Source organism: Struthio camelus, chromosome 5 (genome assembly GCF_040807025.1).
Source record: "Struthio camelus isolate bStrCam1 chromosome 5, bStrCam1.hap1, whole genome shotgun sequence".
In the NCBI taxonomy this organism is placed as follows: Eukaryota; Metazoa; Chordata; class Aves; order Struthioniformes; family Struthionidae; genus Struthio; species Struthio camelus.
Window position 1 is genome coordinate 7,762,624 of NC_090946.1, and position 17,406 is coordinate 7,780,029.

A 17,406-nucleotide genomic window follows, 5' to 3' on the forward strand; every position below is an offset into this window, starting at 1 on the left:
GAGAGCGGCGATTTGGTCCAGGCTTTGATTGATTGATTAATTGATGCCTTTATTTATTTGTTTATTTTTCTCTCTCTCGAGCGGCTCCGTCCTTGTTTTCAGCCCGTGCGTTTCCCCCAGCGCCCACAAAGGAGGCCGTTTCAGAAGCGGCGCGTCATCTCGCCGGAGCTGGCTGAAAAGGGGCAGCCCCCGTCGTTCTCGCCTGCTCCTGTGCTGGTGGTTTCTAGGCTCGTGCTTTGAAATCGGAGGTGGGAGGGGGAAAAAATCCTTCCTTGCACTCAGCTTTGCGCTGGGGGAAAGCTGTCCCGGGTGGGGGTTATGCTCCGGATCAGCCATGCCGGGGGAGGCAGGTGCTAGCGCTCTCCTAAGGTTTAGCTCTGCTGTGTTTCCAGGGAGCTGGGGTGAGCACAGTTGTGGAGGGCTTCACGCTTATTTTCTCCCAGCTTTATTCTTGTTGATCTCGGTGGGCTGCTTGGGCGATTAAAACGGCACGAAATGCTTGCTAGGTTGCAGGCGTTGGCTGAAACTTGAGCTGTAACGTTCCTGACTTGGAGGGGAAGGGCCGTTAAATGGCAGAGACGACTCTTCTCCCATCTGCTTTTGGGAGTTTGAGTCTTAAAAAGAAATAAATTAGAAAGGAATGGGAGTTACTGCTTATACGCATGGGAAATAGCTTTACTTCAGACTGGTTAAGTGTCTCGGCTGGTAAAAACAAAGTTTTGGGTGGTAGCAGCAGCAGCATGATCCTGCAGATATTCTGGCTTTATGGCAAAATCAGGGGAACGCTAATAAGAAGAGAAGTGGGAAATGAAATTGCTTATGCATCATCTCAAAGGAGCAGTTATGGGGAGCTAGGCTTGTTGTTTTCTTTCCTCCGCTGCAGGATTGTGCTTATTAGAAAACCCACAAGTTAAGGAAGTCTAACCGCAAGAAGCTACCCAACGTGCCCGTGATTTATCCTGCTTTAAAAGAGGGCTGAGCCCTTCCCCTTTCCGAACCGGCAGCCTCGGGTAGGGTGGTGGATGGCATGGCATCACGAGCCCGGCAGCCAGGTGTCTACGGCCGTGGGTGACGGAAATGGCTCCAGGTGCTCTAGCCAGACTGTTGGCCCGGCCACGTTTTCGGGGTCCGTTCGGGGTCTGGAGGCAGCAGCTTGGAGGGCGAGGCGAGTTTTTCCATCCGCAGCCCTGTGGCGCGCTCCGGGGAAGAAGCTGGGGCTGATCGTACTGGCGAAAGCATCCGCCGGAGAGAAAGCGAGTTCCCCCCGGGCGCGTTCCCCCGCTGTTGAACGCGACGGGTTCGACCCGCTCGTTCCTGCCCTCCCCCACCTCTTCGCTACGTGCCCTGCATCCGAGCCTGCCCGTTACGGTGCTGCGGGGGGTAAGGGGAAGCTCTTCGTTCAGTGCTTGCTGTAGCAGCAAGGAAATGCATTGCCGTGCTCTGGCTGACGGCGGAAAACCCTGCAGTTACAATGCAGCTAAACAGCCAGAGGAAAGGATGAGCTCTGATCTGTGGGCCGTTTTAGGGGAGAAGAGGGTTCATGGAAAGTGGAAAAGGAGACGTGCGTGTTCAACAGAAGGGTGCTGCAAAGGTAGATTGCTGTGGAGGACCGTGCCTCTGCATGGGAGAAGTTGTAGGGGTCTGCTGGGAGGAAAGGGTTGGGAGCTGCTGAGCGAGAGCCGTGCTCTGGCCGTGTTTCCTGCTGGCCCCGGCAGCGGGGTTTGGATTCGTTCCACGCAGCGTAAGTGCCTCGGCTAACGTTGGGAATAGAGGCTCCCTTCGCTCCCTCTCCGGCTGGCGGGCGCTTCGCCGGGGGAGCCGGAGATCTCACCTAAGTTGAATTGTCATCTGGATGTGCACCTCTCTGCTGACCAGGGAGTGCCGACCAGGCCGGGCTCCGGGGAGAGGCAGCCTAGCCGGGAAGGATGCGAACTCGTGCCGTTGGGTGGGGATGGCGGGGTATTTGCCTAACTCCCGCTTTGCTGCGAGTCCTGCTTTGTCTGGTCCTCGTGATGGTGAGCGCGGAGCTCCTGTTCTCCGAGGTGTTACCCTTGCTCCCTCCCCCTGCCTGGCTGCGGTGTAAACGGTGGCGTGAAGCAGCGATATAAACGGCGCACAAGGCAGAGATTCGGCGCGCTCCATCCCTACGCCTGCTGTGCTCTGCCCTCCCCGTGAGCGTAGTCGAGGACCATGGGTCAGCTGCTAGATGAATGCAAAGCCCAGCGAGGCGGCTCCTTCCACCGAGACCTCTCGGTCCGTGCCCGCGAGCCAGGGAGCGGCTTGGCGAGGAGGCCAGGCTATATCGGCCATTTAGGTTGCGCCAAGCCTTTTAGAAGCGTTGCGAAGGCCAAATCGGCTTTGTGCTGTGCCGGGGAAGGACTTGCTTCCCGAGGCCCGCTGCTGGGAGGCAAGTTCTGCTCTTGTCCATCTCCCGGCTTTTGCTGGACACCCCAGCAAGGCAGCGAGACGCAGCCAACAGCCTGTGCTGGGTGCCGTGTCGCAAACAGCTGCCAGCTGCTCAGCACCGCTGACACCTGATCTTTCTTAGAGCTTAGTGGGTGTCCTTGGGCTGGGGCAAGTGAAGGAGATGAGGAGGGCATGGTGACCTGCCGGTCCGGTGTCACCTTTTACGTATTGTGGGTGTCCGCCTCTGCGAGCGCAGGAGTGACCTTCCAGCAGCCACTGGAGCTGCGATGGGGAGGTGCTGGTAGCTGCCTGGTGCAGCTGACCTGGGCAACGAAGAGGAAGAGCCCTGGACCCGACATCCTTTTAATTTCATGCTAAATAGTCTAGAAAAAGGAGTCTGGAGGGGGATGGGGGTGCTGGGAGAAGCCTCCCAGCTTCCCACATCCACGAGGCCCCGAGATGTCTTGCTGCGAAGCAGCAGCCGCCAGCTAGCCGGATCCCTGTTGAGGAGAGCGCAGGTGGAGCTGGCGGTGTCTGGAGACCAGATCCTCTAGGGATGGGGTGGATGCTGGCCCAGGAGGCTGGGAAGGAAGCAGGGCTATTCAGTACTGTGGTAGGACCTCAGCTCCGGGGGTGTCAGAGAAGACTTTTGCCTCTGTGAGCCGGAGCCTCTCTCCCTGCCACAGAGGATGCTGCCTGGCTTGCATCAGCTGGCAGAGGATGTATAGAAAGGTTAATTACTCGTTAAATGAAGTGGCTCCGAGCAGATGGACTTTCTGCAGGCTGAAGGTATGGGGCATGAGTCTGTCTTTCTGGCAACCTCATCGGTATGAGGTGGGGAGGGACGGGCCAAGTCACGGCAACGGGGGAGGCGAGTGCAAGGGGCTGGAAGGGAGCGTGGCGGGCGCAGAGCTCGAGCGGCGTGTCCAGAGCTTGCTCGGTTCAGGGACTTGGCCGGGAACCGTGCTGGCATTATGTTCCTGATAAAATAACCCCCCCCCTTTTTTTTATCTTCTACAAGTAGATAATTACCCTTCTCTGCCTAATTTAACACACAGATTCCTCATCTGAAATAATGAGGCCATTATGGTGTTCTCCTGGCTGGAAACTGCTCCGAGTCAGTGGGGTGGAAATGCTTGCATGCCGGGTGGGGGGAAAGGAAGAACAAAAAAAAAATACAGTAAAAATATAAAATGGCTCATAACAGAGGGTGCTTGGTTGATCCTTCTCCCTCCCCGGCAGCAGCCTCGCTGAAGGAGGCGATGTAGCTCGGTGGGGATATTGCCAGTGTCAAATGAGGGACGGGTTTCCAAGTGAAGTGCTTGGAAGCAGGGTTTTGCCATTGGGGGAGCGCGGAGGGGTCCCGAAAACAAGCCGTCACGTCAGGTTGGGGGACTCTGAGGTTGTGCTTGCACACGGAGGCTCTCGTCTCAGTCCATCCCCCACAGCCACGTCTGTATCTCGCTCTCTGTGACGCTTTCTCTGTTTTAGCTCTCCGGTGCCCGATCGGCGGTGCTGCAGCCAGCTCTCCGGCAGGGAAGAGCTTGTAGGATTCCTGTTTTCTGGCCTGCTCCCTAGCTGCAGGGAGCTCCCGCGTCCTGTCCCCTGCACCCTTGTCCTCGCCTGTCCCCCTCCTGGGACCCGTCACACAGGATCTTGCACGCAAGGAGAGCAGGGAGTTTTGGGTTATGTGCAGCAGCGTTCCCTCATGGCTACAGGGGCTAACAAATCTTTTTGAAAGAGCAGTTGTCACATGTGCTTTTATTTTAATTGGGAGGCTGAAATGCTGCAAAACTCTGTGGTTTCACGCTTTTCTTCAGATACGCCAGGAGCAGGTAGAGAACAGGATTAGAAAGAGCCCTTTGAAAAGGCTCGCTCGCCCTTGCAGAAGGACGGCGTTTGCGAGGAGGCTGAGCGCGGCGGGCGGGAGCCGCTGTGATCGGAGAGCTGCTCCTCTGCTTGGGTCGTATTGCTCTCCTTTCCCTGCTAGAAAAGGCTGCCTCCCCCGGTTGGACACCCCGTTGTCTTGGGGTCCCGGTAGGGTGGTCCTGTCCGTGTTGCCGAGAAGAGGAGTTTGGAGGCAGGGCAACGAGAGCAGGGTGGTCTTGGTGTCATAGGCGTGTGCAAGGAATGACTGGGATTGCTTTTGTGCTAGATATCTCCGTCCCTGCAAGCACGGAGATGTGGTTCCTGGTCCAGCAGAGAAGAGTGGGTGGGATCTCCCGCGTGCGCTGTGGAGGATGGAGAGGAGAGCTTGGCGCCTGCAGCGTTGTTTTTTTATGGCTCGGCACATGGTTTAGGCTGGTCCCTGGGGGAGGAGGGCTGCTCCGTGCCTCAGTTTCCCCTCCGTCGGACCAGAAGTTGGTGGGAGAGCTGCTCTCGGAGGACAGAAACCCCAGCCTCGGATCCAGACCCCGGTGCGGGGCAGACCTCTCCGGGACTGTTCATTTCCTCTCCGTGGCCTGTGGCTGGGAGGCCCTGATGCTCTCGCCCTCCTCCTCGGGCTGTGACCTGGTTTGCCTCGCCTGGCTTGGCGGGGCTGCTGGCCTTGCTCTCCTCAGGTGATCCTCTCTCCTGAATCAACTCTTTGTAACCACTCCTGGCCTGCCAAGAGCTATCTGGAAGGAAAATAGGAGACAGAAGCACAGCTCCAGGCTGCAAGGAGCCGTAGGGCTTCTTAATAGGGAGAAAAAAAATTGCAAGGCTTCATAGCTGAGCAGAACAAATGGTTGGGAATTTGGGAACTTGTCTTCCACTCCCCTTCTTTTCAGGTGCATCTTGACTCTATCTTCTCCAAATACCCTTTCGCTTGGATAGTTTACCCTTAACTCTGCCCTCCCTTCAGCTTTTTGGTGGCTGCAGCTCCTCTTGCTGTCCCTGCTGCGCTGTTTGGAGGGGATAGGGGTTCGCTGTGATGTACCCCAGCTGCTGGGACGGGGCAGGGTGTGTGGGGCTGGCCTGTCTCCCATCCAGGGTGCTGTTGCCCTTCCCTGGGGGTGCAGAGGGCTCCACCTGCAAGAGTGGGGGGCCCTAAACTGCATGAGTGTGAGCCGCTGGCAGCAGGGAAGGAGCCGCCTGCTCTTATTGCCCACCGGGGAGGAAATTGGAGCCCTGGGTAGGAGCGGGGAAGGGATGTCGCCGCAGTACGTGGTGTCGTGCCCTGTTTTTCGGAGTACCGCATCCGTTCTGCTGCCAGGAACGCCGGGACGTTCGTACCGGAGCGTGTAAGCCATCGACGAATGCCGAAACCTGCCTCCCTCCGGGGAGGGAGAACGTAACGTGCTGCTCGCCGGTATCGCGGCGATGCGCGTTAAGGCCGTGCCTGCCTGCGGGGAGGGAGCGTGGCTCTAACCTGGTTTGCAGCAGGCTGGTGCGCGCCGGGGCTGCCTGATGTGCTCCCTGGGGACGAGCGCTGAGCTGATTAGAGGCCTGGCTGTGGGGAGGAGGTGGGGGGGAACAGCTTCCTGCCAGATGCACTGGGAATTTGTGCTGAGGATAGGCCTTTGCGTACCGAAACCCTGCTTTGGAAAGGGAGAAGGAGGTGCAGAGCCTCCGAGTGGAAGGGCCCAGCCGGGAGCTGCGCTCGGCCGCAGGCGGCTCCCGCGGAGGGCCCACGCTGTGGGGCCCGAACAGGAGGACGGAAACGGCATCCGTGCCCCGTTCGGCTGGGACGTGAGGCGCCAGCTACCGGGGCGACGTCGGTGTTTGCCTTGCTCTGGCTCCTGGGGCCTTTCTCAGCTGGGAGAGAGCAGGAACCAGAGCTTGCCGGCCCGGTCCCCGCTGTGGGCTAGGCGAGGAAGAGCGCGGGAGAGGGATGCGCCGTGGCTGCAGGCTTGCCGGAGGGCGGCAGCCAGCTCTCCGCGCGTGCCAGAGGCGGTGGGGAGGGCAAAGCTGTCGGTGTGTCCCCAGCCGCACCGAGCGAGGCAGGGCTCAGCTGTCCGTCAGCGCACTTCAGACGCCCGCGTGGCGCTCGCCGCATCTGGCTGTGAGCCGTGCGGGATGTGCGGGCCAGGCGGGATTCGCTTGCGTCAGGCTAGGAAAAAGCCAGGGCTGCGCGTCTCAAAGGGCCTCACCATCCTGCCGGCGGTAGCCGGAGGAGGAGGAGGCGTCGTTTTGGTGGAGGTGCAGCCCCGGTGCGTTGGCAAGGGGCTCGTCCGAGAGGATAACGGGGTGCTCCGATGTCTCCCTGCTCACGTGCAGCCCGGTTCCTAAAGGAAAACTTTGGAGGCAAGAAGGTGCCTGGGGCTGGCCAAAGCGAGGGAGAAGGACCCCGTGGGAGTCAGGTGGACGTTTGGGGCATCCCTCTTGCCCTGTGGGTTCCTGATCCTTGCCAGCACCGTTTTGGTAGGGCCGGCTGGGGCCTCGCTGCCCTGGCGTTGCTGGCTGGCCGTCCCGGGGTCTGTGGGGTGCCGATGGCCTGTCCCACCAGGGTCCGGGCCTCTAAGGAGGCATCTGGGCTGGGAGCAGGGTTAGCCTTAGATGCACCCAGGCTTTTTGCCTCCGAACCTCCCTGGTCTTAGCCACGGGGCTGAGGGTTGCCGGGAGGAAAGCCCGGCTCTCGCTCGGGGTGCCAGCTGCCAGGCTGCAGTCACAGCCCTCTCTGTGCCGTCCGGCCCGGCCTCGCCAGCCGCCAGCTCCGGCGTCAAAGAGCCGATTCAGCCGCGAGGAGGCGGGGGGGGGGGGGGAAGAGGCGAGGAGCAGGTGGGCGCCTCCGCGGTGGCGGAGGGCCGGGCGACCCGGAAAACGCGCCGTTCGGAGAGGAGCCCGCTCCCCGCGGCGAAAGGCGCCACGAGCCCGGCGGCAGGCGTGACAGCAGAGGACGCGCGCGTCTCTGCGCGCGTCGGCTTTGCGCCGGCGGCCTTCCCAGAGGCTGCGCGGACCCGGCTGTGCCGGGAGATGCCTCCGGGTTATCCGTAAGGGAGTCTCGGCGGGCGTGTTGGCAGCTGGCTTTAGAGCCAGGCGGTTTGGCCTTTGGCGTCCCCGGGGCCGGGAGGTGACGGCTGCGAGGGCTGGGACAGGCACGCGGAGACGGAGAAGTGGCAGGAATGATATTTTTCATTAAAAAAAAAAAATTTGCTTAGAAAGCACAGGGGCTACACATCTGGAAACGCTTGGGGAGGGGGAAACGCTTTGCAGAACGTACCCTACAGGCCTTTTCTAAGTGCCGAGAGCTTTTTGCATTGAAGTTTGGGGAACTTGCCTTCACGGCCCTCCCCTCCGCCAGCTCCTTCCCTCCGCCACGGCCAGGTCTCTCCGGAGCTGCTCTTCGCACGGGGCCGTACGTGGCACAGCAGCTGTCTCCGAGAGAGCGGTGGCTCATCCATGCTGTGCCCTGTCCCTATCTGAGTGCTCGTTGCCTAGGCAATGGCAGGGCAGAAGGGATTTCGGCTGGGTGATGAGATTGATAGGAGCTGGCTGCTGACCGATGGATACGGCACGCGTGTGATGCACAGCAGAAATCGGCGCTGCAAGATTTCGGGGCCGGGGGGAGGCGGAGGCTGTCCGCGCTGGCGAGCTGAATGGAGATGGATGCTCTGCTCCTATGCTGATCTCCTTAAAGGCGTAGAGCTCGGCCAAATTTACCGCCGAATAGATATTAGAGATAAAGGGGAACTTTAAAAATGGGGAAAGAGGGAATAGGTGCTGAAACAGGTTGGAAATCTGGCAAGTGAAATGACACGATGCATGCCACTCACCTTCTGGTGCTCCTGAGGCTGGAGGCAAAGGATAACTTGGAAGTCGGTTCCCCTTCAAGGAGGAGAGAAGTTCAAGCTGTGGGGCTTTGAAATGCTGGGTTGGGTGAGAAATTCTCTTCTCGGCAGGGCTGTGATCCTGCCTGCTGGCCCTCGAGAGAAAGGAAAACTCCTGACCTTTTTCCACCTGTCTTGGGAGAGGCATGAAGATGGGAAAACGCCGCTGGGCTATCACGCAGGGGATGGTCCCCGCTGCGCTTGCGACTGAGGAGAGGCGCCCCTGAATTCGGTGGGGTGGGGCTGCTTTATGGGCCAAAACTAATTCTGCCAAATTCCCGATACCTTACAGGCTATGGGCGACGTTTTGCAGGAGCTGTTTCCCAGGAACCAAAGCCTTAGTGCCAAGGGCCAAATCTTCGTTGTGGTGAGTGAGCATCGCCCTGTTGCAATTGGGAAGGCTGCGGGAGCAGGCGCTAGTACGTGGTCAGGCCAGTGCCGCTCCGGTTTGTGCCTTTGGAGCTGATGCCGAATGAAACGAAGCTAGAGATTGGGGGGGGGGGGGAGACGAAGGCCAATATGTGAGGAACGAGGTGCGAGCCAGGGAAAACTGGGGGAGATTCACGTGCTCTTGATGCACGAGAGGAAGCAGAGTAACATTCAGTCTGCTGAAGCTCTCCGAGGCATACAAATGTTGGTGTCGCCTCTGTCAGCTATTTGCGACACCGGTGTGTGTTTGTCAGCCTCACTGGCCTCAAAAGCAGCTCCGTAGCCAGCCCTGAGAGAGCCAGCATTGATTTCCATCGCTCCAGCTGCGAGGAATGTCACGGAGTGGGTAAAGGGCCCAAAACCAATTGGTTTAGGGGGAGGGGGAAAAAAACCCCCAAACCCTTGTTCCTCTAGTTCCCTCATCAAATTGTCCTTAAGGCACTGCCAGCGCGGGGCAGGAAACCACCCCAATGCTGGTCTGGGGTGCGAGCACACGATCTGCTGCTGGAAATGGGGTACCTACCATGGACCCCGTAGTGCCCTCAAAGCAGGAGGCTTGGCTCCTCTCCTTCCTCTACAGAAACTAAACCCTTTTTCTAAGCCAACTGTAGGCGTAAGTGTCATCTACGCAGGCGAGAGAGACTGAAATGCCGCTGCACCTGCATCTCCCGCTCCGCGTGGGAAGGAAAGGTTGTCCGGAGGATTACCCTGCCGCCACTGCCTGGGCTCGGCTCAGTCTCCTGTGGCCTCTTCTGTGCTGTCCCCGCACACGAGATGGTCATGAGCCCCGTTTGCATCCGTCCCATCGCTGTCGTCTGCTGTCGCTTAGCCAGCTCGGCTGGAGCACTTATTTGTTCCAGGCGTTTATATGGTGCCTGTCACCCATCTTGGCTGTGCTGGGCTGTCAGGCTGAGGCAGTGGGGTGAAGGAAACATCTCCCTGGCAGGCCCAGAAAAACCTCTGTGCAGCAGAGAAAGCTATTGCAAGGATGGCCTGTGTGTTTTTTTTTTTTTTTTTTTCCCCTCCCTTGGTAGACCTGTGCCTTCAAAAGACCTCCAGTGCCAGACCCTGGCAGGTTCCTGAGCGCGCTCTTGCCAGGAGCAGAGGTGTCGGGGACTAATGGCGCGGCACCGCCGAGGGAAAGGTGCTCGACCCAGTTTGTCGGTGCGGTGGGGTTCCGGCTCAGGATGCCGCGTGCAGCCGGCGGGTATCTCTGCCTCGTGCCCTCTCCGGGCTTTGAAAGGTGTGTGTGGATGTGCTGTGCCCGGCACGCTCTGGCTGTCTGCCGGAGTCCCTGGGAGCAGCTAGCAGCGCCGTTTCCCAGAGGGCGGTGCATCCCATGCTGAATTTCTGCAGCAGTGGAAGGGGTTTGCAATATTGACACTTAATGCCTAATTATAATTGCTTAACAGCCCATTAAGATGATTGGTGGTGGGGAAGCTTGTGCTTCTGTCTTGTCTGCTTGCTGACTCAGAGGCTGGGCCAGTGCTGGAGAGAGCCAAGCTGCTGGCAATTAAACCGATGGGACGGCACGGATGTAAACACCACCACCGCTGCGTTTGCCGCGGCTCTGGTATCTGGGTTGAAACGTCGCCTCGCTTCGCATGTGCGCTCCCTCTGCAATGCCGCAAGCCCTCCCTGAGCTGACAGGGAGAGGCCGGCTACTCCTATGGGTGCCTCTGTCACGTCAGGGTGCCCCTAGTCCCTGGGGAGCTGCAGGGAGGACCGAGCTGACCTGCACTATCCGGAAAGCTTAAAAACACCCAAAGCTTTCAGGGGACGCACTCAGCTCTGTGGCTTGCAGCGTCCTGGGAGGCCAAGGCAGGGGACAGAGGTGGCTGGTTCATGTCAGCTTGTTTCCGCAGCGAGATCAGAGCGGACCGTCATGGTGCAGTATGTGGGATCCTCATGGTGTGGGACCAGACGCCGTGGCCAGCGCAGGCACCTAATGGAGCTGGTTTGAGGGCTCTCTGGGGAGCTTGAGGGCCTCCTGGCTTGCTCTTCTAGGCTGGTTACAGAGAGACAACCACCCTGCTGCGGGGTGCCTATAGCAAATGCTGATTCCAGGCCAAAGCAAACGCTGAAAAGCGGGAGGAAGAGGCACCAGGGCCTGGCATGGTCTCATGCAGCCAGAGGGATGCTGCAGTTTGTATTGCAGGAGAAACCAGGAGCTTTAGGAGCTCTGTAAAGGTAAACCAGGGTCCAAAGCCTGGGACCAAAGCAGATGTCTTGGGCTAGAGAGAGATGTTCGATGGTGCTCGTGTCCTCTCCTGCTCAGCCTCTTGCTGGTCTCTTCTGCCTTTGCAGCGCCGGGATTGAACGGACTCAGCACAGCAGGGCATGCTTCGGGGTGCTGCTCCTTCGCCTTGCTGCCCGCTTGGGGACGTCACGCGGGATGTGGCGAGGCAGCCAGCAAGGGACCGAGGACGGAGGTGTGAACGTGGTGAGGCTTAGCTGAGGCGGCAGGGATCGCCGCAGGGAGGCGGGGGGCTTGTCGACGGGTTTGGAGGCCGCCTGGTGCCACACTGAGGAGGACGCTTGTGCACACCATCTCCCAAAAAGGGGAGATGCCCCCCAGAGGCACCCCAGTGCTGCGGGGACTCCCCGGAGCAGGGTGCAGTGGGTCATGGTGTGGATCTCTGTGGGGGCTAATTTGTTGTGGACTGAGAAGCTTGTGCGCCCGCTCCACAAGCGAAAGCCGTGGAAAGAGGAGGTCGAGTTCCCCGCGGCTGTAAATCAGTGTAACCCTGTTGCTTTTAGAGCTGAGGATCTGGCCTCTTTTCTCACGGTTAAGCGCTTGCTACGCAGACCCCAGCTGTCTCTGCTGAGCTGCCGCCAGGCTTGCCGCCTGGTGTGGGGTGAGCCGCGGGGTAGGAAGCCACCTGGTAGAGCAGTGTGGTTTTGCTTGTCCCGTTTGTAGCCCTGGGAAGGCATCTCAGACAGGCTGCCCTCTTTTCTTCCCCCGCAAACCCGTAGCAGATCCTCCGAGCGGTCCTTCTTGGGCTGCCTGCTTGCCTTTTGCATCCCGCGCTGTCCTGCCACTTGTTTTGGCCGGAGCCGCTGCCCTTGGCCCTCTCTTGCAGCCGTGATGGCAATGTGGGGCCACCTAATAACGTGGGTGCCCGCGTCTCCCTTGGGGCTTGGTGTTCCTGTCCATCACTATGGTATCTTAGCTCTGCGTGGTACCAAGAGCTAGTCCCTGGTCCCTCTCGCTTTCCAGCACAACGCTTCCCTCAAGATCAGGGTGGGTTTTTTTTTTGAGTTCTCTTTTTTTACCTTGGGGAGGAAAGGGATGGATGAAATGGTTTCAGGGGAAGGTTTTCATCATAGAAGTCTTGCAGGCATTACAGAGCTGGGAGAGCGTTGATCCTATCCCTTCCCACCTCAGTCCTCTGGATTTGGAGAACGCCAGGTGCTCCAGAGAGGTTCGGAGACCCAAATCCAGACTTTGGGGCAGCTAAAGTTGATCTTCACTTAGAAGATGAACCTCAAAATCCAAAGGGGGGAGATTGCTTGGAAGTCCTCGGGAAGGATGTGAGCTCAGAAGTGGCATATTTGGCATGCCCGAAACCTTGGAGCGGGCTGCCACTGGCCGTCCTGACTCTGTCAGGTTTGTCCCTCCGCTGTGTCACTTGACGTTTCCCCTGAAGAGGGCAAGGCAGTGACGCGTGCCTGCGAGGGGTGCCGGGGGCTGAGGAAAGGCGGGCTCTCCCTTGGCAACGTCCCATGTATGTCCGACGGCCCAAAGATGTCCTGCAGTGGCTGACAGTGGCGCTTAGCGAAGCACAAGCAGGCAGGGGCTGGATGAAGGGGTGGTGAAGAGGAATTAGTCCAGACCATGTTTTCCAGACTCCAAAGGACTCGCCTTCGGTGATTTTGTCTGATTTTGAGCATTGGAGTTGGCTGCTCTGGCAGGTTCCTTCCCCAAGCCACAAACAAAGAGCAAGCCCGTGTCGCTGTGAAGCGCGTTGGAGGCTGAAGTTACCCCTTGGGGTGGACAGCCCGGGACAGGCGCTCGTCCCGCGTGTTCGTGCATGGGTTGTAGGGCCGCTCGGTGGTGCCAATAGCATCTGTTTACAGGCAGCATCAGCGTGACTGTAGGGACCCAGGTTAAGGTGTAGGTCTGAACATACCAATATGGTTTTGCTCTGGTACCCTGTTCCGGCCCTGTCCTGGGACACGTCAGGAATAGGCAGTGGGCTGGAAGCAGATCTAGCTTTCTTCAGCATCTCCTGTTCAGTGGGAATTTTGCTGCAGGAGTTGGAAGCCAGAAGAGCCAGATGGTAACCTCCGGAGGGATTTCTCATCAGGAGCAGAGCGCTAAATCTGTCTGTCGTTGTTCTCGCTGCTCTGGTCACAGCGTGCTTGCCAGGGTAGCTGACGCTGGAACGAAGGCTCCCGCGAGGAACAGCGGTAATGCCTTCTCCGCCGGCCCTGTGCCGAGCAGACCCGGCGTTTCTAGACTCGTGTCCGAGGGGATGGGGGAGCTTTACCCTGGTCTATGTTTTCTGCAGTGTGTGGGCAACTCTGGGGAAATGACAGGGAAACCACGGAGAAACCCCTGCCCCCAGGACTCCCTTGACATGCCCCAAAGGAGCTGGAAACCCAGGAAAAAAAGGCTTCTATCCATTCATTGTTCTTTCCTTCTTTAGCCTTTCTGGCGTGGGTGCCGGCGAGGAAGCCGGCAAGCCTCGGACGATGCCAGCTTCCATCCTGCGGACGCCTCTTCCTGCGAGCTGCTTGGCTGGAGCAGAAGAGCTGGTATAGCTGGGCGTAGGTAGAGGTATTTCAGCCGAGGCTGCTGCCAATTCAGCCATCGGGTGCCTCTGCTGCTGGCTTTTTGGGGTGAATGGATGAGCAGCAAAGACTTTCTGGTCCACGGCGCGAGTGGTGCGGGCTTTTCCGAGGCTGGGCGAAGCACAGCTTCGTGCAGGAGCAAGGATTTCCCGCCAAACATGGTGCAGAGAAGTGCTGCAGACCGCACGTGGGGCCTTGTGGGAGCTTTTGCTTGGCTGCCTCGTGCCCCCGATGTCTTTCCGCATCTGGGCTTCCCTAGCGACCCGTGTCCCCCTGGGCCCGTAGCAGTGGGCTCAGCCAAGGGGCGACGTGGGAGGTAGAGGCCAGCCAAGTTCTCGAGCCCTTGTAGGAGAAATGGGGCCTGGGAAACCAAACCACAGCTCCCAGGAGGCCCTGCAGTGGCATTTCCAAATTACAATTTAAATACACTTAGTTTTCAGCACGAGATTTTGGGGCCTTGAGTTCTGACTTGATGTTGTGCTCTAATAGCATGATTTTCCAGTCCTCTCTGGCCCGAGCCAGCTCGCCTGTATCTTTACCTGATGTCAGTCAGCAGGCCTTGCTGGGGCTAAAGGCTAGCTGGCGGCTCTGGCTGAACCCCGCAGCCCCAGAAGGCCTCTGAAAGCGCAGGAGTGTGAGTTTACTCCATTAGAAATCACCATCTCCTTTTATTCTCCCTGCTGCCTCGGGCCTCGCAGTGGCTTCTGCATCTCCTTTTCCTGTGTTTGGATGCGTTATTGGGCTTTGTCTCTCCTCGCGCTTCGGGCTGGGGCTCGGCAGCGCTGTTGTGGAGCGGGCTCGCGGGCCGGCTGCCGAACAATGCCTTTGCCGGCCCTTTTGTCCTCGCTTTCGGGCTTTGCTGGCGCCTGCTTTTCGGCACCCTCTGGTTTGGAGGCGAGGCCCGCGGGCTCTTCTTTTAATTGCTGCTCTGCATTGCCTGGGTGGTCGCTAGCGATGCTGGAGGAGGCGGTGAAGAAAAGCTCAGCAGTGTTTGGAGAAGCGCCGGGGTGGAGGAGGGAGAAGGACTGCGCGAGCCCCGCTGGACTGAGCGCTCGGCGGGAGAGATGGAAAGGGTTTCGTCGCTGGCTTTTGCCCCTCGCTCTGGGTGGCTGGGTCCTGCTTGCTAGATCGTATTTTGTGGACCGGGTGCGCTGAGGCAGCGAACCGGCGGCCCTGTGCGCCCCGTCCCACGGCACGTGCTGCGCTCGCAGCGCCGTCCCTTGCAAGGATCCCCTCTGGAGCTGTGCGCTAATGACTAATTTTATGGCCTTTTGTTGGCCATTGGTTGCTGTTTGATTGCACCGCTTTATTGCTCTAATTAGATTGTTAATGGGGTTTATTACTTGTTGCTTGCTTAGCCTGGGTGGCGATGGCGGGCCAGTTGAAGGCTGGGAGCCGGCTGGCTCCTCCGGTTCCCCCGCAGAGCTGGGCTCCCCCAAATGCCATCTCTTCCCGGGCTTTTTCTCTCGGGTGGCTCCAGCCATCTCGTCTGTGATCGCCTGGAGGCAGAGGCCGGCGTGCAAAGGCTGGGGAGGGAGAGGCATCCGAAATCCGTGTTATCCTTGGCCCCGCTCGTGCCGCCCTTGTTGCGTAGCAGCCTTCGGGCTGGCCCCGCTGCTGCTCCCCGGCTGTGTGGAGCCCCCGGTGCCTCCTGCCGTCCCTTCGGGAGAGGAGGACGGAGCAGGAGCGGGCTGGCTGTGATCCCCTGGGAGATCCCAGGTGAGCTGGCAAGCAGGAGTGAGGAGCAGATGTCTTCGCGTCCTGGAGGGGAGAGAGGGCCGATTGCCTCCAAGCGCCCCGGGCACCCTACCTGCTCCTCGGCAGCCCCCCTCTGCCAAGGTAGAGGGGTCTCTTGCGCTCCTGCGTAAAGCAGGAAAAATGGATTTGTTTCGAGCCCTGCACAAAGTCTCCCAGCGGCAGTCTTGGCGTTGAGCCGCCGGAGCTTGTTAGAGCTGCGCGTCCGGCTGGAGGGCTGCAGCGCGGGTCGGGGGGGAAGCAGCTTTGCTCATCCCGGCCCCGATCCTTTCGCAGATGCTCCTCTGAGCTTCCCACGTACGTACCAAGAGCGAAGCACCCGTGAGGATCTGGAGGAGGGGGACGAGGCAGCTCGGCTTGCTGGGCTGTGTCTGCGTTTATCCCTGGGTGACTAGTCTCAGGATATGTGGTGGGCGAGAGCGGAGCGAGCTTGCAGCAAGCTACCGTGGACTGGAAACTCATTAGAAACAATTAGGAGAAGAGGGGGAGAGCGTAACGGAGGGGCATCTCTAAACAAATCGGCAGGTTTGGCGAGGGTCCAGGAGCTGCAGGAGCAATTCCAGCTCCGAAATTGGACGGAAGAAAGGGGCTGTGTTCGGGGCGAGCGAGTTGCGTGCCGTCAGCGGAGCAGAAGGGGAAGAGAAAGGCGGCGCCGAGGCAGGAATTTGCTTCTTGAAAGGACCTCTGTGCACTGCGGCCACCGGCTCCCAGAGGAGGGGCCGCGGGGGACAGGCAGCAAGAAGGGTTTTGTTTGGCCGTGATAACAGAAAACCAGAGGCCCTACCTAACTCTCTCGGGGACCGCCGGGCTAGGGGCGGCTTGCTCTCGGGGACGGCTGGTGGCCCGTCCTGCTTTCGTACCCTGCTGCTGTTTCCTCCGTGTCCTCGGAGGACTGGGGCACCTCTTTGTATGCGTGGAGCAGCAGGCAGCCGCTCTGGAGAGGCGGCTTTGGTGCTCGTTGCTGCGTTTTGGCAGGGACGGTCGTGTTTATTACAAGGACACGAATGCTTTGTAACCACGCGTGTACCCCCCCCGAAGAGACCCCCTAGGTAGGTACCTTCCCGTCGATCCGTCTCTAGCGCCGGTTGCGTGCCCTGGCTCGAGACGCGACCCATCCCCGCTTGAAAGGCGTTAGCGTCGCTTTTGCCCTCTCTGGAAAAAGATCTTCGTGCGTCCCTACTGAGTATGACCCAGGGGAACGAAGTGCCCTGAGCAAGCAGATCCCTCGCACGTGCTCCGGGCCCCTTTCCGAAAGGGGTGGCTGCAGGGAGCCAACGGCAGCGGAGATGCTGATGGCCCAAAGGACCAGCCTGGCTGGACATGGCTCACTGGTGGTCCAGGAGGGCCAGTGGTGTGGATGGCTCTTCCAGAGCTATTTTAGGGTCTGGGAGGTCGGTGGTATAAGGCATGGGAGTGAATCAGTGTCCACTGGTCTGCCTGGTGCCCTGTCCTTTCCCTGCCGAGGCTCTGGCAGAGGTGAGCAGAGCCAAGCCTTGGGCCAGGTGGAGGGGTTGGCGCTAGGCAGTGATCCTCTGTCAAGCCAAGTGGATGTGGGTTTGGGGACCTTGCTGGAAGAAAGGAGTGGTCTGAACAGTTTGGGCTTCTTTCTGCGACCCAGTGATGCTCTACACCGCCGTCTTGCTGGGACACCCTCTGCGGGGGGCTGCGCTTGCTGGAGGCACCTCGTGCACGGTGGAGCGGCGCAGCAAACGCAACTTCCCGAGACAAGAGAGGGCTGTGGATCGGCACAACGTGAGCCGCAGGTGCCAGGGAGCCCTGCGCGGCCCGCGATGGCGCATGGCCACGGGAGGGCAGAGCAGAATCCCTTAGTGGATTTGGCTGGTCCTGGCCAAGATTTGATGTTTAGGGAGGAGATGGAGTGGAGGCTCCTTCTCGTTTGCGCGCGTAAGTAATCACGCTTGCTGCCGTGCCTGGCTGTGCGCCGTTATCCTGGCCAACTTTGCTCTCCGGTACTGCAGAGCCAGGGTTTCCCCTGCTGCTCTGCTGCTTTTTGGCCTGGGGTGGAGTTGCTTAGGACGGTCTGCGGGAGGATGAGTAGAGACGATGGGTTGGAGAACAAAGGGAAACGTAAGTCAGATGCGAGGTCTCCAGCAGGAGGATGACGGGAAGCGTTCAAGCACACCCCGACTCGCCTCGTCTGGGGCGTTTGGGGAGGTACAGCCGTCCCTCGACGAGCTCTTGTTGCTGCCTTGTGGGATGCTATCAGGAAGGTTGTGCTAGTTTTTTCCATACCCACCTCCCGCGGTGG

General features: G+C 59.3%; 1 protein-coding gene across 3 annotated transcripts in view; it reads left to right on the forward strand.

Annotated features, from left to right (window-relative positions):
• B4GALNT4 (beta-1,4-N-acetyl-galactosaminyltransferase 4) overlaps positions 1 to 17,406 on the forward strand; it is a 39,549-nt gene that overhangs the window by 361 nt on the left and 21,782 nt on the right. Inside the window, exon 2 of one of the 3 annotated variants that reach the window (XM_068944532.1) lies at positions 8,449 to 8,523. The exons of 1 other annotated variant lie outside the window; for it this stretch is intronic. Coding sequence is in view for 1 of the 2 variants with exons in the window: in XM_068944530.1 (XP_068800631.1) it covers positions 1,498 to 1,591 (94 nt within the window). In the remaining variant the exon portion in view is untranslated. Of the gene's footprint in view, positions 1 to 1,482; positions 1,592 to 8,448; positions 8,524 to 17,406 lie in introns of those variants that run through there. One more of the 3 variants, XM_068944530.1, reaches the window with a different exon arrangement.